The sequence below is a fragment of the Choloepus didactylus genome, chromosome 4 (assembly GCF_015220235.1).
Source record: "Choloepus didactylus isolate mChoDid1 chromosome 4, mChoDid1.pri, whole genome shotgun sequence".
Lineage (NCBI taxonomy): Eukaryota > Metazoa > Chordata > Mammalia > Pilosa > Megalonychidae > Choloepus > Choloepus didactylus.
Window position 1 is genome coordinate 125,833,460 of NC_051310.1, and position 18,172 is coordinate 125,851,631.

Here is an 18,172-nt window from a genome sequence, read left to right on the forward strand (position 1 = left end):
TCAAACATTTGTCACACCAAAATTCATAGAAGCATTAATTGCAATTTCCAAAAGATGGAAATAACTCAAGTGTCCATCAATGAATGAATGGATAAACAACATGTGGTATATACACACAACAGAATATTATTTACTTGTAAAAAGAACGAAGTTCTGATTCATGCAGCAACATGGATGAACCTTGATGACATTTTTTTAAATGAAATAAATTAGCCACAAAATGACAAACACTATATGATCTCACTGATATGAACTAATTATAATAAGCAAATTCATAGCATTAGAATCTAGAATACAGTTTACCAGGGGTTAGAATGGGTGTAGAGAATGGGGGGCTGATGCTTAATTTGCACAGAATTTCTATTTAAGTTGATTGTAGATGTTGGGGTGGGATAGTGGTGATGATTGCACATTTTTGTGAGTGCAATTAATAGTGCTGAATTATGCTAAGTTAGTTGAAAGGGGAAGTTTGGGGTTGTGTGTGTTAATAGAAGGAAAGTTATAAAACATGGGACTATATAACACAGTGGACCCTATTATGAATGATGGACTTGGGTTAATAGTACAAGTATAAAATATTCTTTCATGAATTATAACAAACATACTATATTATTACAAGAGATTAACAATAGGGCTGTATATGGCAATAGAATATACCTAATGTGAACTAAGGACTATAGTTAATAGTACTATTTCAATATTCTTTCATCAACTGTAACAAAGGTATCACAGAAATGCAAAGTGTGAATAACAGGGGGTATATGTGAATGTTGTATTTTTTACATGACTTTCCTGTAAACCTACAACTTATCTAACTAAAAAAATTATTAAAAAAAACATTATCCTAAGTGAAAGAAACTAGACACAAAATGCTACATATTATATGATTACATTTATATAAAAGTAAATATAAATAAATCTATAGAGACAGAAACAGATTACCCATTATAAAGGAATGGGGAATAGTGAGATTGAGAGGTGATGCTAAGGGGTATGGGGTTTTTCTTTTTGGAAGTAGTGAAAATGTTCTAAAATTGATTGTGGTGATGAATGAACAACTCTGTGATTATACTAAAAGCCACTGATTGGATGGAGTGTATAGTATGTAAATGTATCTCAATAAACAGCTTAAAAAAAAATACTAAAAGAAAAGCCCAACATATTTCTCATTGACATCTACCTAATCTGTACCTTCAAAATGCTCACAATGCGGCGTTGCAAAACTTGCTGCTTCTACATCATTATCAGATAAACAGTTATTAACTCACTGCAGAGTGGCTTCTGCTGTGATACTTCATTTAAATGGTTCACATGTAGGACACCAATGATCTTTTAACTGACAAATCCAATGGCCTTATTTATCCTACTGGGCCTTCATTCATATTATTGTTTACTCTATTTCTCAAGCTCTTTTCTTCCTTGTTGCTCTAGAGACTGCCATCTTCTAGGTTACCTTTGATAAAACTGTATACAGAAGGCTCTGGTGGCCCTCTCACAGCCTTAAGAGAAAACAACAGCACTTTCTCTTAATTTCACAAGCTTAGCAGTCAGCTTAACCTTATGTGGTAGTAGTGTTGGATTCTTATATCTAGCAAATCACTTAAGAGCAATTTTTCCTTGTCTGGCCGTCATTATTCTCTCAATTTTCCATTAAGTCTAATTTGTTAACTCTAATTGCAGAGATCATGAGGAAGGGAGAGAAACAAGGTGATATCCCATGCTGCCAAGAGGGCCAGAACTTCAAACATTCAATCCTCCTTGTTGTCTAGTGTCACGAAACTAAAAATAACAGGTTACTTACACTGAACTTAGCCAAACAACGTCTCACCTTAACAATGTTTAGACATAAGAGGCTAAAGATTTTAGTTTATTCTTTGAATTGTTGCAGGATAAGATACAACAATTACAACTTTCATTTAAAGAATATTTATAGTTTAGAGAGTGCTGATTTTTTTCTTCCCCACACACTTTACCTCTTTAGTTGTTCTTACTCCACTAATAAGCTCTAAATTCTTTGAAGATGGGGTTTGTGTCTTGGTAATTATTGTATCGCTAGTGCCAAATAAAATTCGTGGCTCATAATAGGTGCTTAGCCAATAAATATTTGTTGAACGAGCCAATGAGGAGTGAATTCTGTCTTCATGTGCATTGCGCTTTAACTTAGGTTTCCCACGGGGTGGCTGCCCTGAGGGGAAATGGTGCTTACAGTGGACCAGGCAGGACACTGAGCATCTGGCTTCTGAATTTCTCTTTCAAGAGTTGTTAAAGGTATCTCAGCTCTAACTGTTGTTGATTCAGAAGGTCTTGCTTCCTGTAAACTCTTTGAAGCTTAAGGCATTTTCAAATATCTTGGTATTTCCTAAGTCAATCCCTTTTCCACCCATATACAAATACAGTAAATATTTACTATAGTGCATGTAAGTTGGAAACAATAGATACTTAACTAAACAGGAAGAACTTTGCAAATTGCTCTAGGAAACAATTTTAGAACTAAGAGGAAGATGGAACTAGTTAAAATTGTCTATTTTATTATCTAAAGGCATCTATTTTCTTAATGCAATTTATTTTGTATTTGCTGAAAAAGAGATAAAACAGATTAATTCTCATTAATGCATGAACTAGTAAATAATGTCTCTATATGTATTAAGAAGAAAAGGTGACATAGATTGGAAACCTGAACATAAAGCATGGACTCTTTGTAACTATGACACCTTTTTTTTTTTTTAATAAGAGCATATATAAAATGTAAACACAGAGTCCAGAACGTTAAAAGAAATGCTGGAGTTTTATATTTGGCTGCAAAGTGGCCACCTAGATTTTGGGATTGCTATATTCCATAATCTAAATTTTTGCCTGCACTATTCCGTGAACTCTCAAGGTCCGTTCCAACACATTAATTTCATGTGTTCTCAAGATTCAAATACAAAGTGGGCTGGTCAGGAATGGTGCAGAGAAAAGAGTATTCTGAGACTTTTCCTAATTATACGGTGGTGGTTCTAAAAGCAGAGAGGTATTTCTCAAAGTGTGGTTCCCAGACCACTAGCATCAGTATCACCTAGGAATTTGGTAGAAATGCAAATTTTCGAGCCCTACCTCAAACTTACTAGATTGAATATTCTGGAGGGTGGGGTTCAGCAACATGTATTTTAACAAGCCCTCCAGGTAGTTCTCATGCATGCTCAAGTTCGAGAACTACTGACATGGAGCATTATTTCCTTTAAAGCAGTGATCTTTAATTGCCTGTTGCCCAGCAACTATAAAGTAGAGAGGGTAGTGCCAAGTAAAAATGGCACAGGTTTATTTCTTTCCTCTCTGGTCAGGAGGTTGCTTAGCTAATGACCAGGTCTACATGGCTAATAGGTCATAAAATAAATTTCCATGAGGTTCATGAGCAAGGTTTTAGGCACACAGATGAAATTTCTAAACTGACATATCAAACTCATCATTAAAATATGAAAAATGGCATAGATATGCATCTCTGAAACAATTTAATAATTAAGTTCATTAAAATATGAAAATTTTAGGAGAGGTGGAATTATGCTAGTTTCCTTGGCCAAATTCAACCTGGATATTTGTGAAAGTTACTCTAAAGGGAAGTTACCACAGATGAAATGAGTCAGAAATCCGATTATTTTTGAGATATATCAATAAAAATAGCATTACCATTGTACCTAATTGGTGTGTAATATGCTCAGCAGAATGAGAAAATTCAACTGAGCAAACAAATCCTTTCTTTCCCTCTAGTGTCTTAATAATGGCTAACTTCTAGAATTAGAAGTACTCTCAAAAGGTCAGCAAGCCTATTAAGTATGGATTCTATCCTATTCAAGATGATTGTACCAATACAACATTGTGACAGCCCAGTCATAATTCTTCTAAATCTATTATAACAAGTTCTGTAGAGTTTCATATGAATTATCTTACAACTTCCTGAAAAAATTAAATTCTGGATGATTTGATTTTCTTTTTCATGTGCTTGTGCAAATTAGATTGCAGATTAAGGAAATGTAGCTAAATTTTCCCTAGGCCATACATGTTTTTGTTATAAAATGAATACATTAAGCTAGTAAGATAATATAAGCTAAAATGTATTTGCTTTACATTTGAACTATTTGAGCTTTTACAAGGTAATAAAATAATCATTCACTGATGAATGAAAATTATCACATGGCATCCTCATCATTATTTTGGTGTTATTATGTTTTAAAGAGACAGGTAATTCAGTATGGGGATTGTGGTGTTAAATTTTAACTTTTAACTCAAGTCAGTCCATAGCATGGATTGACTAGTTTACCTGTTTTAATATAGTAATTCCCAACATGCATGCACATAAAAATCATCTGGGGTTCTTTTTATAAAACAGACTCTGGGCCTCTTTCTTAAAGTTTACTTTTGTTTCATGGTGTGTGTAATACACTTATTTTTTTATGTTTTCTAGATGAATCAGAGTTGTTATGCCAAAACATAGTTAATTTGTATGCAGGAAAGTGTGTTGGAAAATCACTTTATAGGAGAAGATACTTAGTGGTCTGCTTTTCTCCTTTGACCTTTTTCTAAACATCCCACTGGAAAACAACTGCACCTTCCTGGCCCACAGGATACTGTACAATGGCTCAATGACTGCTTTTGGAGTCACTGTTGACACCACCACCCCAAGATTGTCAAAGTGTTAGGTAATGTTTCCAGCTAGCACTCAATACAGAGTGGAATGTTTCCACCAAAAAGGATTTTGAGGATCCTGACTCCAGAGGGAAGAGAGGCTGATCCTGCAAAGAGAGAGCAGCTCCCAAACACAGCGTTTGGGTCAAAGTGGTAGAGAACTGCAGCGCCATGCAGCCATGCCTGCAAATGACCAAACTTCGCAGCAAGCAACACTGTTGTTAGAAACCAAGTACTAAACACATGGCGTTAAAAACTATTTTGAGCAAGTGCACAAGCAATGGTTTGCTCATACAGTCTTTGTAGCAAAGAAGTGTATATCCCAGCACAGTTGGTGGGGTACCAAATAATAACAAACAAAAAAAAAAAAAAAAAAAAAAAAAGGTCTAGGCCAGGAGGTTTCCCTTAGTGATACCAGCAATATCAGTCGAGGTTTTATAACCAGTCCCACTGTGGGTAAGAACCTGGAAATTGGTCTTAGTGTGCATGATGTAAACTTTAAAGGCCATTGAAGGTGTCTGCATCAAATGCTGTAAATGTTTCTCATTATCAAAGGGTGAATTTTGTCATTCTCAACAGAATCCTTTTTCCACCTTTATAAAAGCCCCAAGTTAAGGAATACATTAAGACATCACCATACATAGGTACCAGGATTGAATGGATTCTGCCTATTTGAGCATCTGGTGCCCAGAGGAGGCTGAGAGTAGCAACCGTCAACTCTAACATAATTCCATGGTAATGAAGCTTATTTCTGTAGGGGACGCTGCACAATACACTCAGACTTGGTTTACTTGGGTACAGGTCTTGCTTCTTCCTATTTCATCAATCCTTATGCTAACGTTAATGCGGCCTGTCTAAAGCTTTCTGTTGGCAACAGAAGATAAGAGACAAAAATGGAAGAGAATAAGAAAAGAAATTACATAGAAAGGGAGGCAGAAGAATATAGATTAGGGCAAAGGGAGAGGAGAAAAGGAAGGGGAGATATTTAAATGTGGGAAAAGAAAAAAGTTAGGTTAAATGCTATCCCTCTAAAAAATCATATTGTTAAAAGCTAGACATTAATTTCATTTGGTTAATTGAATTTTTCCTTTTAAACTGTGTATGAGGAATTTAGCAAACAGACATGGCAAGAGGCACAAAGGGAAAAGGCATGCAGCACAGAATTTCTGCCTTCATTTCCTCCAACAAGAGTTCTGTGATTTAGCCATATACTTGAAACCAGATTTACAATGTGAAATCTGTACATTGCAAGCTGGCAATTTTATTTGAAATAGGGAGTCCATTTTTGTTTAGTGTATAGGGCACCCTGCAAAATCTTTAGATAGCAGGTGGCTTGTCTCACACACAGTTTCCTTTCAGTGTAGGTCTGATTTATTCGATTGTTTTTCTTTTCCTGACTTCTCTGGTTAATATTCAGCTTAATGGTATATTTTCTACACATTAGAGTTCAACCACAGTGTAGTAATGAAATACTAATAGTATCAGGAAAAATTTCTGGAAATACGGCATTTTAAATATAACTTCATCTTTAAATGAATGGTGATCTTTAAAATTCACCGAAAGGAGATAAGATTTCCCCATAAGAAATCGGTAATTTCTTCAATACTTTTGCAAACACTTTTAAGGTCTGAATATAAAACATTCTTAAAAAATTAAAAAGGGAATCTCAAGTTATGACCTCCAATTGCTTATGCTCACCTAATTCAGCAGAAGATTTCTAAAAATTAGACTGGTGCCCTCCAACCTTACAAAAAGCATTAACATACTTTGAGGGATGGAGCTATGTTTTATACAAATTAAGCTGAGACAGCAGCGGAAACATAGCTCATAAACATTCACTTTGAAAGCTTTGCACCATCACATATGTATTCTAGGGTGCTAAATAGCGAGTTTGTTTTTCAAAAGACTGAGGCTCGAGGAAAATGAAAGAGACATTGGGGGAAAACGCATAAATATCTCACTGGGGTTAAAAGCAACATCACATGTAAATGGGCCCAGTCTTAAAAAAAGCATTCTGCCACCTTATAAATTTAGAAATAACCAGGATCTTTGCTTTGAAACCTAACCTAACTTTACACACTTCTTATACTCTTAACCACAGTAAGCAACAATGTAAATGAATCATAAACAAAAATATCCTCCACGTTCTTGACATAGACACCCTTAAGATCATTGTTTTATGGAGAAGGTGGTAGGGAGAATCACTGCTGTTAAGACCCTCCCTCTCTGCATTATCTTTAGTCCTCAGTTCCCGATGCTCACTTCTGGTTGTGAAAGACTTGGGGCAGGCAGGAGGAGGTAGGTGCACAGCTAGTATTTAAGTATCTCCCTGACCCAAACAAGCAAATGAGAGTAAGTAGGAAGTGCAAAGGTTTTTAGGTTTGGGGGGTGAGGTGGGGGGGGGGGGGGACAGCCAGGAAAGGGATAAGATGTTTACTATCACAAACCTCATAAAAGAATCTTTCTCCTTCCTTCTTCTGCTCATGGAATTGCAAGTTAAAATGTTGGACAAAGACATGACACATTACAGACATAGCCCACAACACATTTTTGACAATGATTTTTAGATGTGAACAATAAACCACGAATACATCAAAAACCATGAGCACCACAAAGCACATTTCAAACAAACATCAATATCAAGCCAACATTATACAATAAAAACATCTAAAATTTGTGGAATTTTATAGATCATTAGCAAATGTATATTTAACTGTACATACATTAATTTATATATTCATAGACAATAAAAGGCTATTGTCTATCTACCTTCCCTATTCAAATTTCTAATATATTAATTAAAGTATTCTGTTGTGTATAGTATCACTTTAGTTGTTATTGAGATTTCAGATTATTATCATCTTCTATTCATAGTTAAATCTTACAGAAGCTTGGTTAAGAGTTGCTTTCTATAGCAAAGAGATACGCTACTAATGATCTCTAAGAAGATGTTTGGCAAATTGCAAGGGTAAAAATATACCCACCTCTTTTCCACCCATGGATTCAAACATTTTTTCCAGCTGGACCCTCAATTGTTGAATATTGTTCATCAAGATACAGGGCTTTAAATAAAGCAAAAAGAGAGAGAGAGAGTAATGTGAGAAGACTTTATACATTAAATTATTGAATGAGCTTGATTACCAATATCACTGAAGTCCTGTTGTATTTATAATCATTCTGTCATTTCAACATTATGGTTTTTAACAGCTAAGAATGGAAGGAAAAATATAATGGTCATTTTGGGGAATGAAATTTTAATAACAAACTCACAATAAAACATAGATTTGCTACTAAAGTTTGTCTTCTTAGCATTGTGGCGTTTCAAGCAAATTCTGTTTTTCAAGATTTAAGAAAAACAGATTAGTTTAACTTCTGTTATTTCACTGACTTTAAAAACCAAATAGTTTCTGAATTCAAAAAAACAAAACAAAACGAAACAACTACAACGGTCCTCTTTGGCTACAGATTTAAGTCCGCATGCTGGCTCCAATCCTTATGTACATTCTCATCTCTTTCTACTGCATTATGATAAACTGTACTCCAAGCAACGTATCCTCCAAACACACCTGTGCTTTCTAGACTCTAACTTGGCTAACCACGAGGCTGCTTCACTCTAATTGCCCTCTCTGCCTATTTGAATCATATCCATTATTCAAAGTAGAGTCCTCTCTTCCCTAGATTTTATCCTTTTGCCATCCATTGGCCTTTGTTTTCTATTATTTTATTTTTGAGTTTTTTCTTCTAGTGGTTTACCAGCTGACCTTAAATGCACTGAATAACTTGCTGTATCTTTTCCTGCATTTTCTTACTCATAGAATACTGCACAGTGCCTTAATAGTACCAGCTCAATAAATGTTTCTTGATTTATTGCTTTCAAGGAGTCAGAAATGTAACAATAATATAAAGATGTAAAGCTTGATATGATATTGTATCAGTAGGAATTGGTTTATAATTGGAAAATAGAATTCAGAATAGTTATGGAATCATTTGGTATTTCCTATATATTGACTCCCAAGGACCAAGGGATCAGGGGAAAAGAAAAACAGACAAAGAAAGGAAAATGGATGTACCTTTCAAGTTGCTAGGAAATGAGCCAGTGATGAATTAGAGAGAGATGCAAAGGAGTTACTGGCCATCAGATGGGTGATAGCTCTCATTAGTGGAAAGATTTTATTGCGGCTTTAACAACACCACGGACCTTTGAAAAACTCTGCTTGAAACTCTTAAAGTGACTATAGCCTAACTTCAACTTGCAAAAACAATTTTAAGCTTCTATTCTCTTCCCTTAATTCTAAAAAAACAAAATTTTTTTTTTTTTTGTTACCAATGCCCAATTTGGTTCCTTGTTTCATATGAAATAACTTATTTCCTGTTCAACAAATCATATAAAAAGCTTTTGACTTCTTGGGACCCATTTGTAGTTAGTTTCTGAAGTCTTTTATCCATTGTCAGATCTCAATTTTTCATTGGAGTCTTGCTATATTGCTAACTGAGATTAAAGTTCCCAGTTTCATTTCAGGTAAATGCCCGCTTTTAAGAGTAGCGCAATAGGTATTTAAAATAAAGCAGTTGGTATTTTACTAAATAAAATACTAAAAATAAACGTAATTTTTTAAATAAAATTAACCACTCAACATTTTAAGAGAAATATTCCAATTATACAATAAACTTTTTCTGAGTTCCTTTCATGTTAATAATCATCAAGCCCCCCCCCCCAATCAAATTATTTACCCCATTTGAAGATTGGTTAACAATTAAGAAGAATGTGCTTATTACACAGTCAGTGTAAATAAGATTACACAAATAAGAAGATAATTTATTTCGCTCTTTGATACTATGACAGCCCCAACATATTGCCTGGTAACTTTGCTGGTTTGTCTGTGTCCACAAGCTACTCATCTAAGTGGTAAGCTCTTTAAAAGAAATTAACTGTATTTTTCTATCATTTAATTAAATTTGCTTTTGAGATAATTGTAGAGTCTCATGCAGCTGTAATAAATAATACAGAGAGATCTTGTGTACTCCTTACCCAGTTTCTCCCAATGGTAACATCTTGTAAAACTATACTACAATATCACAACCAGGATACTGACATTGGTACAGATTATCTTTCCATTTATTTAGATCTTTGATTTCTTTAATCAGTGTTGTATAGTTTTTAGCATACAAGCCCTATATACATTTTGCTAGATTTTACCTAAGTATTTCATTTTTGAGCAACTATATATGGTATTGTATTTTTAATTTTGATGTCCATGTATTTATTGCTAGTATACATAAATACATATGATTTTTCTATGTTTTTCTTGAGTCCTGCAACATTATTGAAATAATAGTTTTAGGACTTTTTTTGTGTGTGTGTAATCCTATAAAGATGATCAGATCATCTGCAAATACGGCCAGTTTTATTTCTTCTTTTCCAATGTCTATGCATATTATTTCCTTTTCTTGCCTTATTGCACCAGCTAGAACTTCCTGCTCTATATAAGAGTGGTGAGTGTGGACACCCTTGTCTTACTCCTGATCTTAAGAGAGAGACATTAAGTTTTTCACCATTAAGCGTAATGTTAGCTGTACATTTTGTATAGATGTTCTTTTTCAAGTTGAGGAACTTCCCTCTATTACTATTTTTCTGTGAGTTATTAATCATGAATGAATGTTAAATTTTGTCAAGTGCTTTCTTCTGTATCTATGAAATGATCATGTGATTTTTCTTTTTAGCCTGTTAATATGTGGATTACACTGATTGATTCACTAATATTGAATCAGACTTTTATCCCTGGAATAAACTCCATTTGGTCATAGTTTATACTTCTTTTTACATATTGCTGAATATTACTGGCTAATTTTTTGTTAAGGATTTTTTTATCTATATTCATGAAGGATGTTTGGTCTGTGGTTTTCTTTTTTGGACTGTCCTTGTCTGTTATTAGAGTAATACTAGCTTCATGAAATGTTTGGGAAGGGTTCCCTGTTCTATTTTCTGGAAGAGATTGTTAGAATTGGTGTCAGTTATTCTTTAAACATTTGTTAGAATTATCCAATAAAATCATCTGTGCCTGGACATTTCTTTTTGGGGAGTTTTTTAAATTATGAATTTTATTTCCTTAATTGTTATAAGGTTATTCAAAGTATCTATTTTTCTACTGGATGGGTTGTGGTAGTGTTTTTTTAAGGAGTTGGTCCATTTCTTCTAAGTTCTCAAATGTATGTGTGTTGTTTTTATAGTATTTCATTATTATTCTTTGGACGTTTGGGAAGGGTTCATCCAGGATTTATTCAAGTACTTTTTAGCCCCTTCCTCTTTCTCTTCTCCTTCCAGGACTCTGCTGGCACAAATGTTAGAACTTTTATTATAGTCCCATAAGTCCCTAAGGCTCTGCTCATTTTTCTCAATTTCTTTTCTCTCTGTTGTTCAGACTATATAATTTCTATAGTTCTATCTTTCAGTTTATTGTTTCTTTTCTTGTTCCCACTATTTTGATGTTGAACCCATCCACTGAACTTTGTATTGCAATTATTGTGTTTTGCAATTCTAAAATTTCCTGTTGGTTCTTCTTTGTATCTTCTATCTCTTTGCTGAGTCTTCTTTCTTTAATGAGAATCTATTTTGTTTTCATTTGTTTCAAGAATATTCTTAATTTGTCATTGAAATTTTTTTTATCAGGGCTGCTTAAAATTTTTGTAAGATAAATCTAACATCTCTGTCATTTTGGTGTTAGTGTCTCTTGACTGTCTTTTATTATTCAGTTTGAGGTATTCCTGGTTCTTAGTGATTTTCAGTTGAAACCAGGATAGTTTTTGTTATGTTTATTCTGTATTATGTACTAATATGTAATTATTCTGTATTGTATTATGTTTAATATATGTATTTATGTGTATTATGAGATGCTGGAACTTTTAAAAATCTTCTGTTTCAATTGGCTCTAACACCTCTCTGGCAGGGGAAGGGAAAAAACTACCTTGTTTCTGTTAGACATCAGAAGTTCAAGTTCACCACTTAGCATCCATTGACACCTAAGGGGTGAATGGGGGTTAGAATTCCAGCTCTCAAATAGTCTACAGTGACACTGCAGGGATAGGGATCATTATCAGTCAGGGAAGATGCAACTTAAATCCCCCTGCTTCGCCTTCTCTGGCAACATACCAGCTGGGGTGTTGGGGCACCTTGTTATAGCCTTGTGAGGACTGAAGTCTAGGATCCCCACTTGGTCTTTGGTGGTGTTGATGAGGGTGGGGCTAGTTTTTTGGTTTTGGTGATATTTGATTGGAGTAGAGTAGTTGTTTTCTAAAAGTTTCTGTATTGCTAGTTTGCTCCTTTTTTGGTCCTTTGGCTAGACAGAACTGGCTTTTGAGGTGCCATTTTTGTCTGCACTCATTGATGTTTCCCCATAGCTGGCTGCTTCAGCTCCAAGTCTTAGATTGATGAGGCCAAAAGAAATCCCTAGAAACTCACCACTGCATCATTCCTTGGGTTCTGTGTTCCCTAGCTGACCTGTCTTCTCACCAGCTTCTGATCTTCATATTTTGCTTAAAGCACACACAGGCACACAAACACACACAATATTTTTAGTTGTTTTTAGTGAGAGGAATAAGCAAAAGTATGTCTATGCTATTTTCCTGGAATCAGAAGCTATATCTCTTTTTGTCACTAGCTCATTAACTAATGCCTGACATTTGGTAGGTAATTAATAATTGAATGAATGAGTAATTGATATTTAGCTGGCAACTGGTCATCTATTTCCTCTTTACATAGTCATTTTATTCTATTTCACATAGTCAAAGATATGTTCTGTGTGCTCCATAGCATATAGCTTAATGTTTGGTCAGAAGCAGGAACTAAATATTTATTGAATAAATGAAAGAATGTACACATGAAAACATGCTTTCACAACAGTGGTTCTCAATAATGAATGCACCTTAGAATCACTAGAGGAACATTTTAAAAATATAGATGCCTGGGCATTTTTTAAAAATACTTTCCCTCCCCTATTTTTATTTAATTCATCTGGGTTTAAGTATTTATTCAAAGCTTTCCATATGACTCTAACATTCAACCAGAGGTGAGAATCATTACTTAGAAAGATAATCCATATTCTAGTGATATATTTGTCATTGCTTACATTAATACAAAACATTAATTTCAAACATAGTATGAGAGTGAGATCAGAAATGACTTTCTTTCAAGTTATACATAGCACCAGGAGGTAAAGATGATGTCATGAGTCAAGAAAAGGCAATGAACAATTCAGGCTAACTTACAGGATGGTGGTGTGCTCCAAATGGGACATTAGGATCAAAAGGAGCTCTATCTGGATTAAACTAATTCACCTGAACTGAACCAAGATGATGAGAGGACATGGATTGGGTTGTATTAAAAGAAATGTTTTATTTTTATAATTTGTTCATTCCCCCAAGGTTTATATCCCAGATACAATGAAATTTATTCTCCAAACTTACTGATTCTGCCCTTTCAAAAGATACATTTTAAGACAGAAGGTCACTATGGGGTTCTTTCTCTTAGCATCATTTTTTTTTTAGGCAACTTCAATTAAAGTTTTGATTTACAGGGTCATCAAACGTTATTTTTGTATAATGGTAATTTTTCAATAATTGCAGTTGTTTATAAGTTTCCAAGTCATAATGGTATAGGGAAAGGCAATTAACAACATTCCAGATATATAACTTATCATAACAGCTCCTGACTGAAGTCTCAAGTTAAAATATTCTCTTTGTGTTCAAAGGCCATGAACACAATCCCATTTTATATCATCATGCACAACTCAATTTCTCTTAGACCTAGCTAATCATGATTATCTATATGAAAATTCCCTTTGGTTTATAACTTAGGCTTGTAACCATGGAGCTGTTTCCTCTCATTCTTAGCTGGGTCTGGATATACATCAAAATCACCTGTGTGTTTTTTTCTTTGACACAGATATCTGAGATTTATCCCCCATAGATTCTGTTTCAGAAGGCTAACAGGTTGTTCCACAAATGATTCTGATCTCCAGTCATGACTGAGAGCCACTGTTCTAGGCTTAGTCCTATTCACAGCATGTAAGGCCAAACTTTCAGATATTCATCATCTTGACCCAAAGTCAATGAACTGAACAAAATTACTTTTCCACTAGGGATTAGGCAATTGATTATTTTTCTTTGCACAGGGGTAGAATTGGCTAGAATTTGGGCAATTGCACCAAGGAGAAAAATAAGATCATGACATGGGTGAAAGGTTTCATCACCTTGTTCCTCATGGGTCCAAGTTAGTGAGGCATAGTCTTCTATCATTACTTGATGTTAACTTTCAGACTTATCTTTATTGGCACATGCAACAGGACAAAATTACCAGCTTTATTAATAAAAGCCAACCACCAAGCCTTTGTAATATGATCCTCTCTCATGGAAAAGAGCTACTGAGAACAAAATAAGCAAATTGTTGGGCTCATTTGGTGTGAGTCTAAACAGGGAAAAGAGATGCAGTTATACAGAGGGAGATACAAATAAAAATCAGACACTCCTCTTTCAGTAAGCTTTCCCTGAACTAGAAATGTTCAAATTTCAGTTTTATTGAGTCATTTAGCAAATCACTACAGATAAATGGATTACAAAAATCTACCTTAAACCTAATTGTCAAACAGTTTTTACTTTAAACAACTCTAAAGTAAATGGGGTGGGGGTGGGGGTACCAAAATCACAGCAAAGGAAAATTAATCTAATTCAGTGGTATTGTTTATCAGTTTAGTAAGATAGAATAATCTATGTTTGAAGTCAAGTTGTAATCATTTTATTTGTACATATTGAATTTTCCTTTAAAAACATCACAATGAATTTCATTTAATCTAAATCAAGAACAAAGTTAGGAACCTGACATATATTGATATAGTTGGCATTTGAGAAATAGTCTAAGCCTGGTCAAGATATCACTAATCAGGAAAGAAAAATACTAAGTAAAAGAAAAGTTAGTTCCTGTGCTGTAATATTTGCAAGGGCTTTTTTTCTTCATAAAAATTTGTTTTTGAAATTGTATACTTAATATGGTTAAAATGGCAAATTTTATGTTGTGTATACAATTAAAAATTTCAAAAAGGAAAAAAATAGAAAAGTATTAAATACACAGAAAAAATACAGAGAACACTGAAAACACTGATTTATAATGTTGATCTCAATGTTTCAATGTTATTTTTTATAAAATATGATGTAGAACATAACATGTAAATGGAAGTTTGCAAAGACTTTTTAGGGTTAATTCTCCTTTCTGAATGATAGAACTTAGTCTTAATAACTCCTAATAGCCACTCTTTAAACCTTCAATTTGTCTATCCTAATATAATCAGAATGTTTTCTGAAATTATCAGTGTTTTGGGTTTCAATAACCCTTTTCAAATGTATTTTCCTGTAATTAGAAATATATGCTTTCCATAAGTAAATACTGTCTTGCCTACTAGCATATTTATAATTATGATATTTAGAAATCACTACTGAGATATCTGGAAGTTTATTTAAAACTTCTGGGCAATATTAATTTAAGGGAAAGAGGCATCTTCTTAGGACCTTTAAAAACTATTAGGACTGACTTATTTTAATGAGTAAAAGGTCAAGCAGGCTTCAGCAAGAGTTTTTAAAGTTTTTCAAGAATTCTTCCTTTAGAATTCCTTTAGAATTCTCTTTTAGACTTGCCTGATAGTGAGATGAGATTATCTGAGAGGGAAAAAGAAACAAACAGGTTTTCCTTTTAAAAATCTGTACTGACTTTGTCAACACTTTTTTCAGTGCTTTTTCTTTTTTTCAATATTCCTACAATATTGCCAACATCTCTCTCCTGACATTATATATGGTGAACAGGATTTTACCTTTTATCATAAAACAACAATAATTATAACAATAAATCACTCTAATTTACTTTGTGTCTCTTCATGCTTTTTATTAAGTTGCAATACTGGATTGTATTTTATAAACATTTTCTCAATCATCAAAGGCTAATTAACCAGAGTAGAAATCAACATCACCACGGTACCCACTCTTCAACTTATTTGAAAACCAAGGCTAAATTATGCTCATTTCAGTATTGTTGCCAAGACTAAACTAGTTGGTGCCAACCCTAAACTAGTTTTTAATTCCTTAGGTCTCAGTTCCAATGTTTTATGATTAAGTAGTCATTCAATAGTTGGGTGAACCTTGTTCCTCACCAATATGGAAAACCACAAGTTGGCTAACATTGAAACTCTCTCAAACTTCCTCTGCATCCTGTATTGAAACAAGTTCAGGAATACTAGGAAAGTTTTCAAACAATTTTTTGAGATCCCTATTTCCTATTGCCTTTTATAAAAACAGAACAAAAACACTTTGTTTCTTAATAGTTTGAAGAAGTGGGTCTCAACAGAGAAGTGCTTGAAAGTAGAGAAATTTTTACTCACCACGTTTTCCTTATCACAGTATGAACTGAATTCATTCGATACTATTGCAGCATACTGAAGCAGCACTTTATTGATAGTCTAGGAAAGAAAACATTGTGAAATTTATCTAGTGTATAAGTTTTACAAATATACCATTCAGATTAATAGTAAATCAAGCAATCTTTTCAAATATCATTTTTAGCTGAAAGGAGGCCATAAGCAGTTACTAAACTTACACCTTGCCAAAAGAAGGACCTTTATAACCATTATGTCTAAATGATGATTTATCATATTTCTGAATGTATTTGGAAGACATTCCATATGCTCCCCACCCCTTATGGATCCATTCTATGGTAATATAATCTTGTCCATCATAAAATTCATTATTTCTAACTTTACTACATACTCAGAAGATACACTGACCCTCTTTTGGCAACCTTTTCTATGAGTTGATGCTTGCTACCTAATGACTTCTTAATGTTGTTTTTCCCCCTGAATGTATGATACTTTATGCTCTGAATCCTCTCTCATGGTTTCTAGCTTCTGCCCTCCTCTCCCATACAACACACACACACACACACAATTCAAAAAATCTTTTTGGTGATCATTTTCTCAACTTTCTCCAAGGCTCCTGAATAAGTCATTATAAGCAGGGTTAGCGCATTCCCTGAGCAATGAATATTTTCAGCAATTTTCTATGATAATGGAACTTACCCAGTAATATCAAAGATTACCTCCCAAAACCAAAAATTACAACTTTTTTGCATCATACCAACTCTAAATCTCAATGTGCTTACATTTTATTTACTAAATTATTTATTAATGCATTATTTGCTAATGTTACTGCCTAAAGTTTCTGCTCTTTCTACCCTCTTCACCCTTATTCACCACAATTTTCATCTCCTTCTAACAGCTAATTCTGAGCCTAAGGATGCCTTCTGCTTCATTAATTAAGTAAAACAGAGAAAATGAACCCCTTGCGTTAAATTTTATTTTGCTTGCTCAAAGATATACTGATGATTTTGCATCCTCCTGCTTTTACTTGTATAGCTTGAATAAGCTATTGGAACCATAATGGAGACATGAGCCAAATGGAGACATAATGGAGACATAATAGAGACATAAGTCAAATGGAGACATGATTTCCTTAGGAGAGAGAAGGCAATAATAATAGTAGAAATATGCCATATATTTTCATAGAAAAGTAGGTACACAAAAGCTTTTATTTTCTTTTTCATACAAGATATTTATCTGAATTTTCTTTGTGGCTCAAAATCGACTGGGGAGACATGCCAAGGAGTTACGCTGAAGAAGAGATATTTAATTTACAAAACTAAATTTTCAAAATGTGGCTATGAGCTTGTTTTATATACTTTTACAATCACAATGAAAACCTGAATTTAGGGCTGAAAAATGCAGAGAGAAAATTGATTTTTTGTGTAGGTATAAAGAACTGGAATAATATATATCAATTAAAATAGAAAGTTGACCTTGAAAAAATAAAATACAGTCAAGCAGACCAATAAATCAAGGAAAAGAGATGGTTGATCAGACTAAAGTATCTTCCAAATGCAGGTTTTAAATTTCACTTTGGACATAATGCTGAAAATTACTTTGGGACTTACCTAAGGAAGAATGATTCATTTATACATATGAACACTATTTTCTATTTAAAGTTTCTTAGTGAGAGTATAAACTGAGGAATCATTTCATTATATTGCAAAAGCAAAACCACGAACAACATAATCCTGTCTTTAGGAGCCTGTTGCAACTCAGACATAACTTGCCCAAGAGAAAATTTGGGCATCACAAAAATCCTCTTCAACCCACTGTTCTTTAGACATCTGCTGGGTGATTTGCTAAGCAATCTGCTTTTTTCTGGAAAAGAAAGGGGAATCTGATCATTCTTAGGGTTTTCCCCTAGTTCTACTGCTTGGCAGTACTTCATAGGAAAAGCCTCATCCCTGGAATTCCAGCTTGGAGACAACTGATCCTGGATCTCACATCCACCAGCCTACAAATGTCAGTGTTTAGTGAGCTGGAACGCACTGTAGGTAAGAAGTGCTCAGCCACACAGGATATGGTTTAAGGCCATATGCCCATAGGGATTGCGGGTA

At 34.0% G+C, this 18,172-nt stretch overlaps 1 protein-coding gene across 6 annotated transcripts in view; it reads right to left on the minus strand.

The window, feature by feature from the left end:
* UNC13C (unc-13 homolog C) overlaps positions 1 to 18,172 on the minus strand; it is a 740,073-nt gene that overhangs the window by 145,459 nt on the left and 576,442 nt on the right. For all 6 annotated transcript variants that reach the window (XM_037833921.1, XM_037833918.1, XM_037833916.1 and 3 more), the window contains 2 exons: positions 16,077 to 16,154; positions 7,644 to 7,721 (listed from right to left, as the gene is read on the minus strand). In XM_037833921.1, coding sequence (XP_037689849.1) covers positions 7,644 to 7,721; positions 16,077 to 16,154 — 156 coding nt within the window. The remainder of the gene's footprint in view (positions 1 to 7,643; positions 7,722 to 16,076; positions 16,155 to 18,172) is intronic.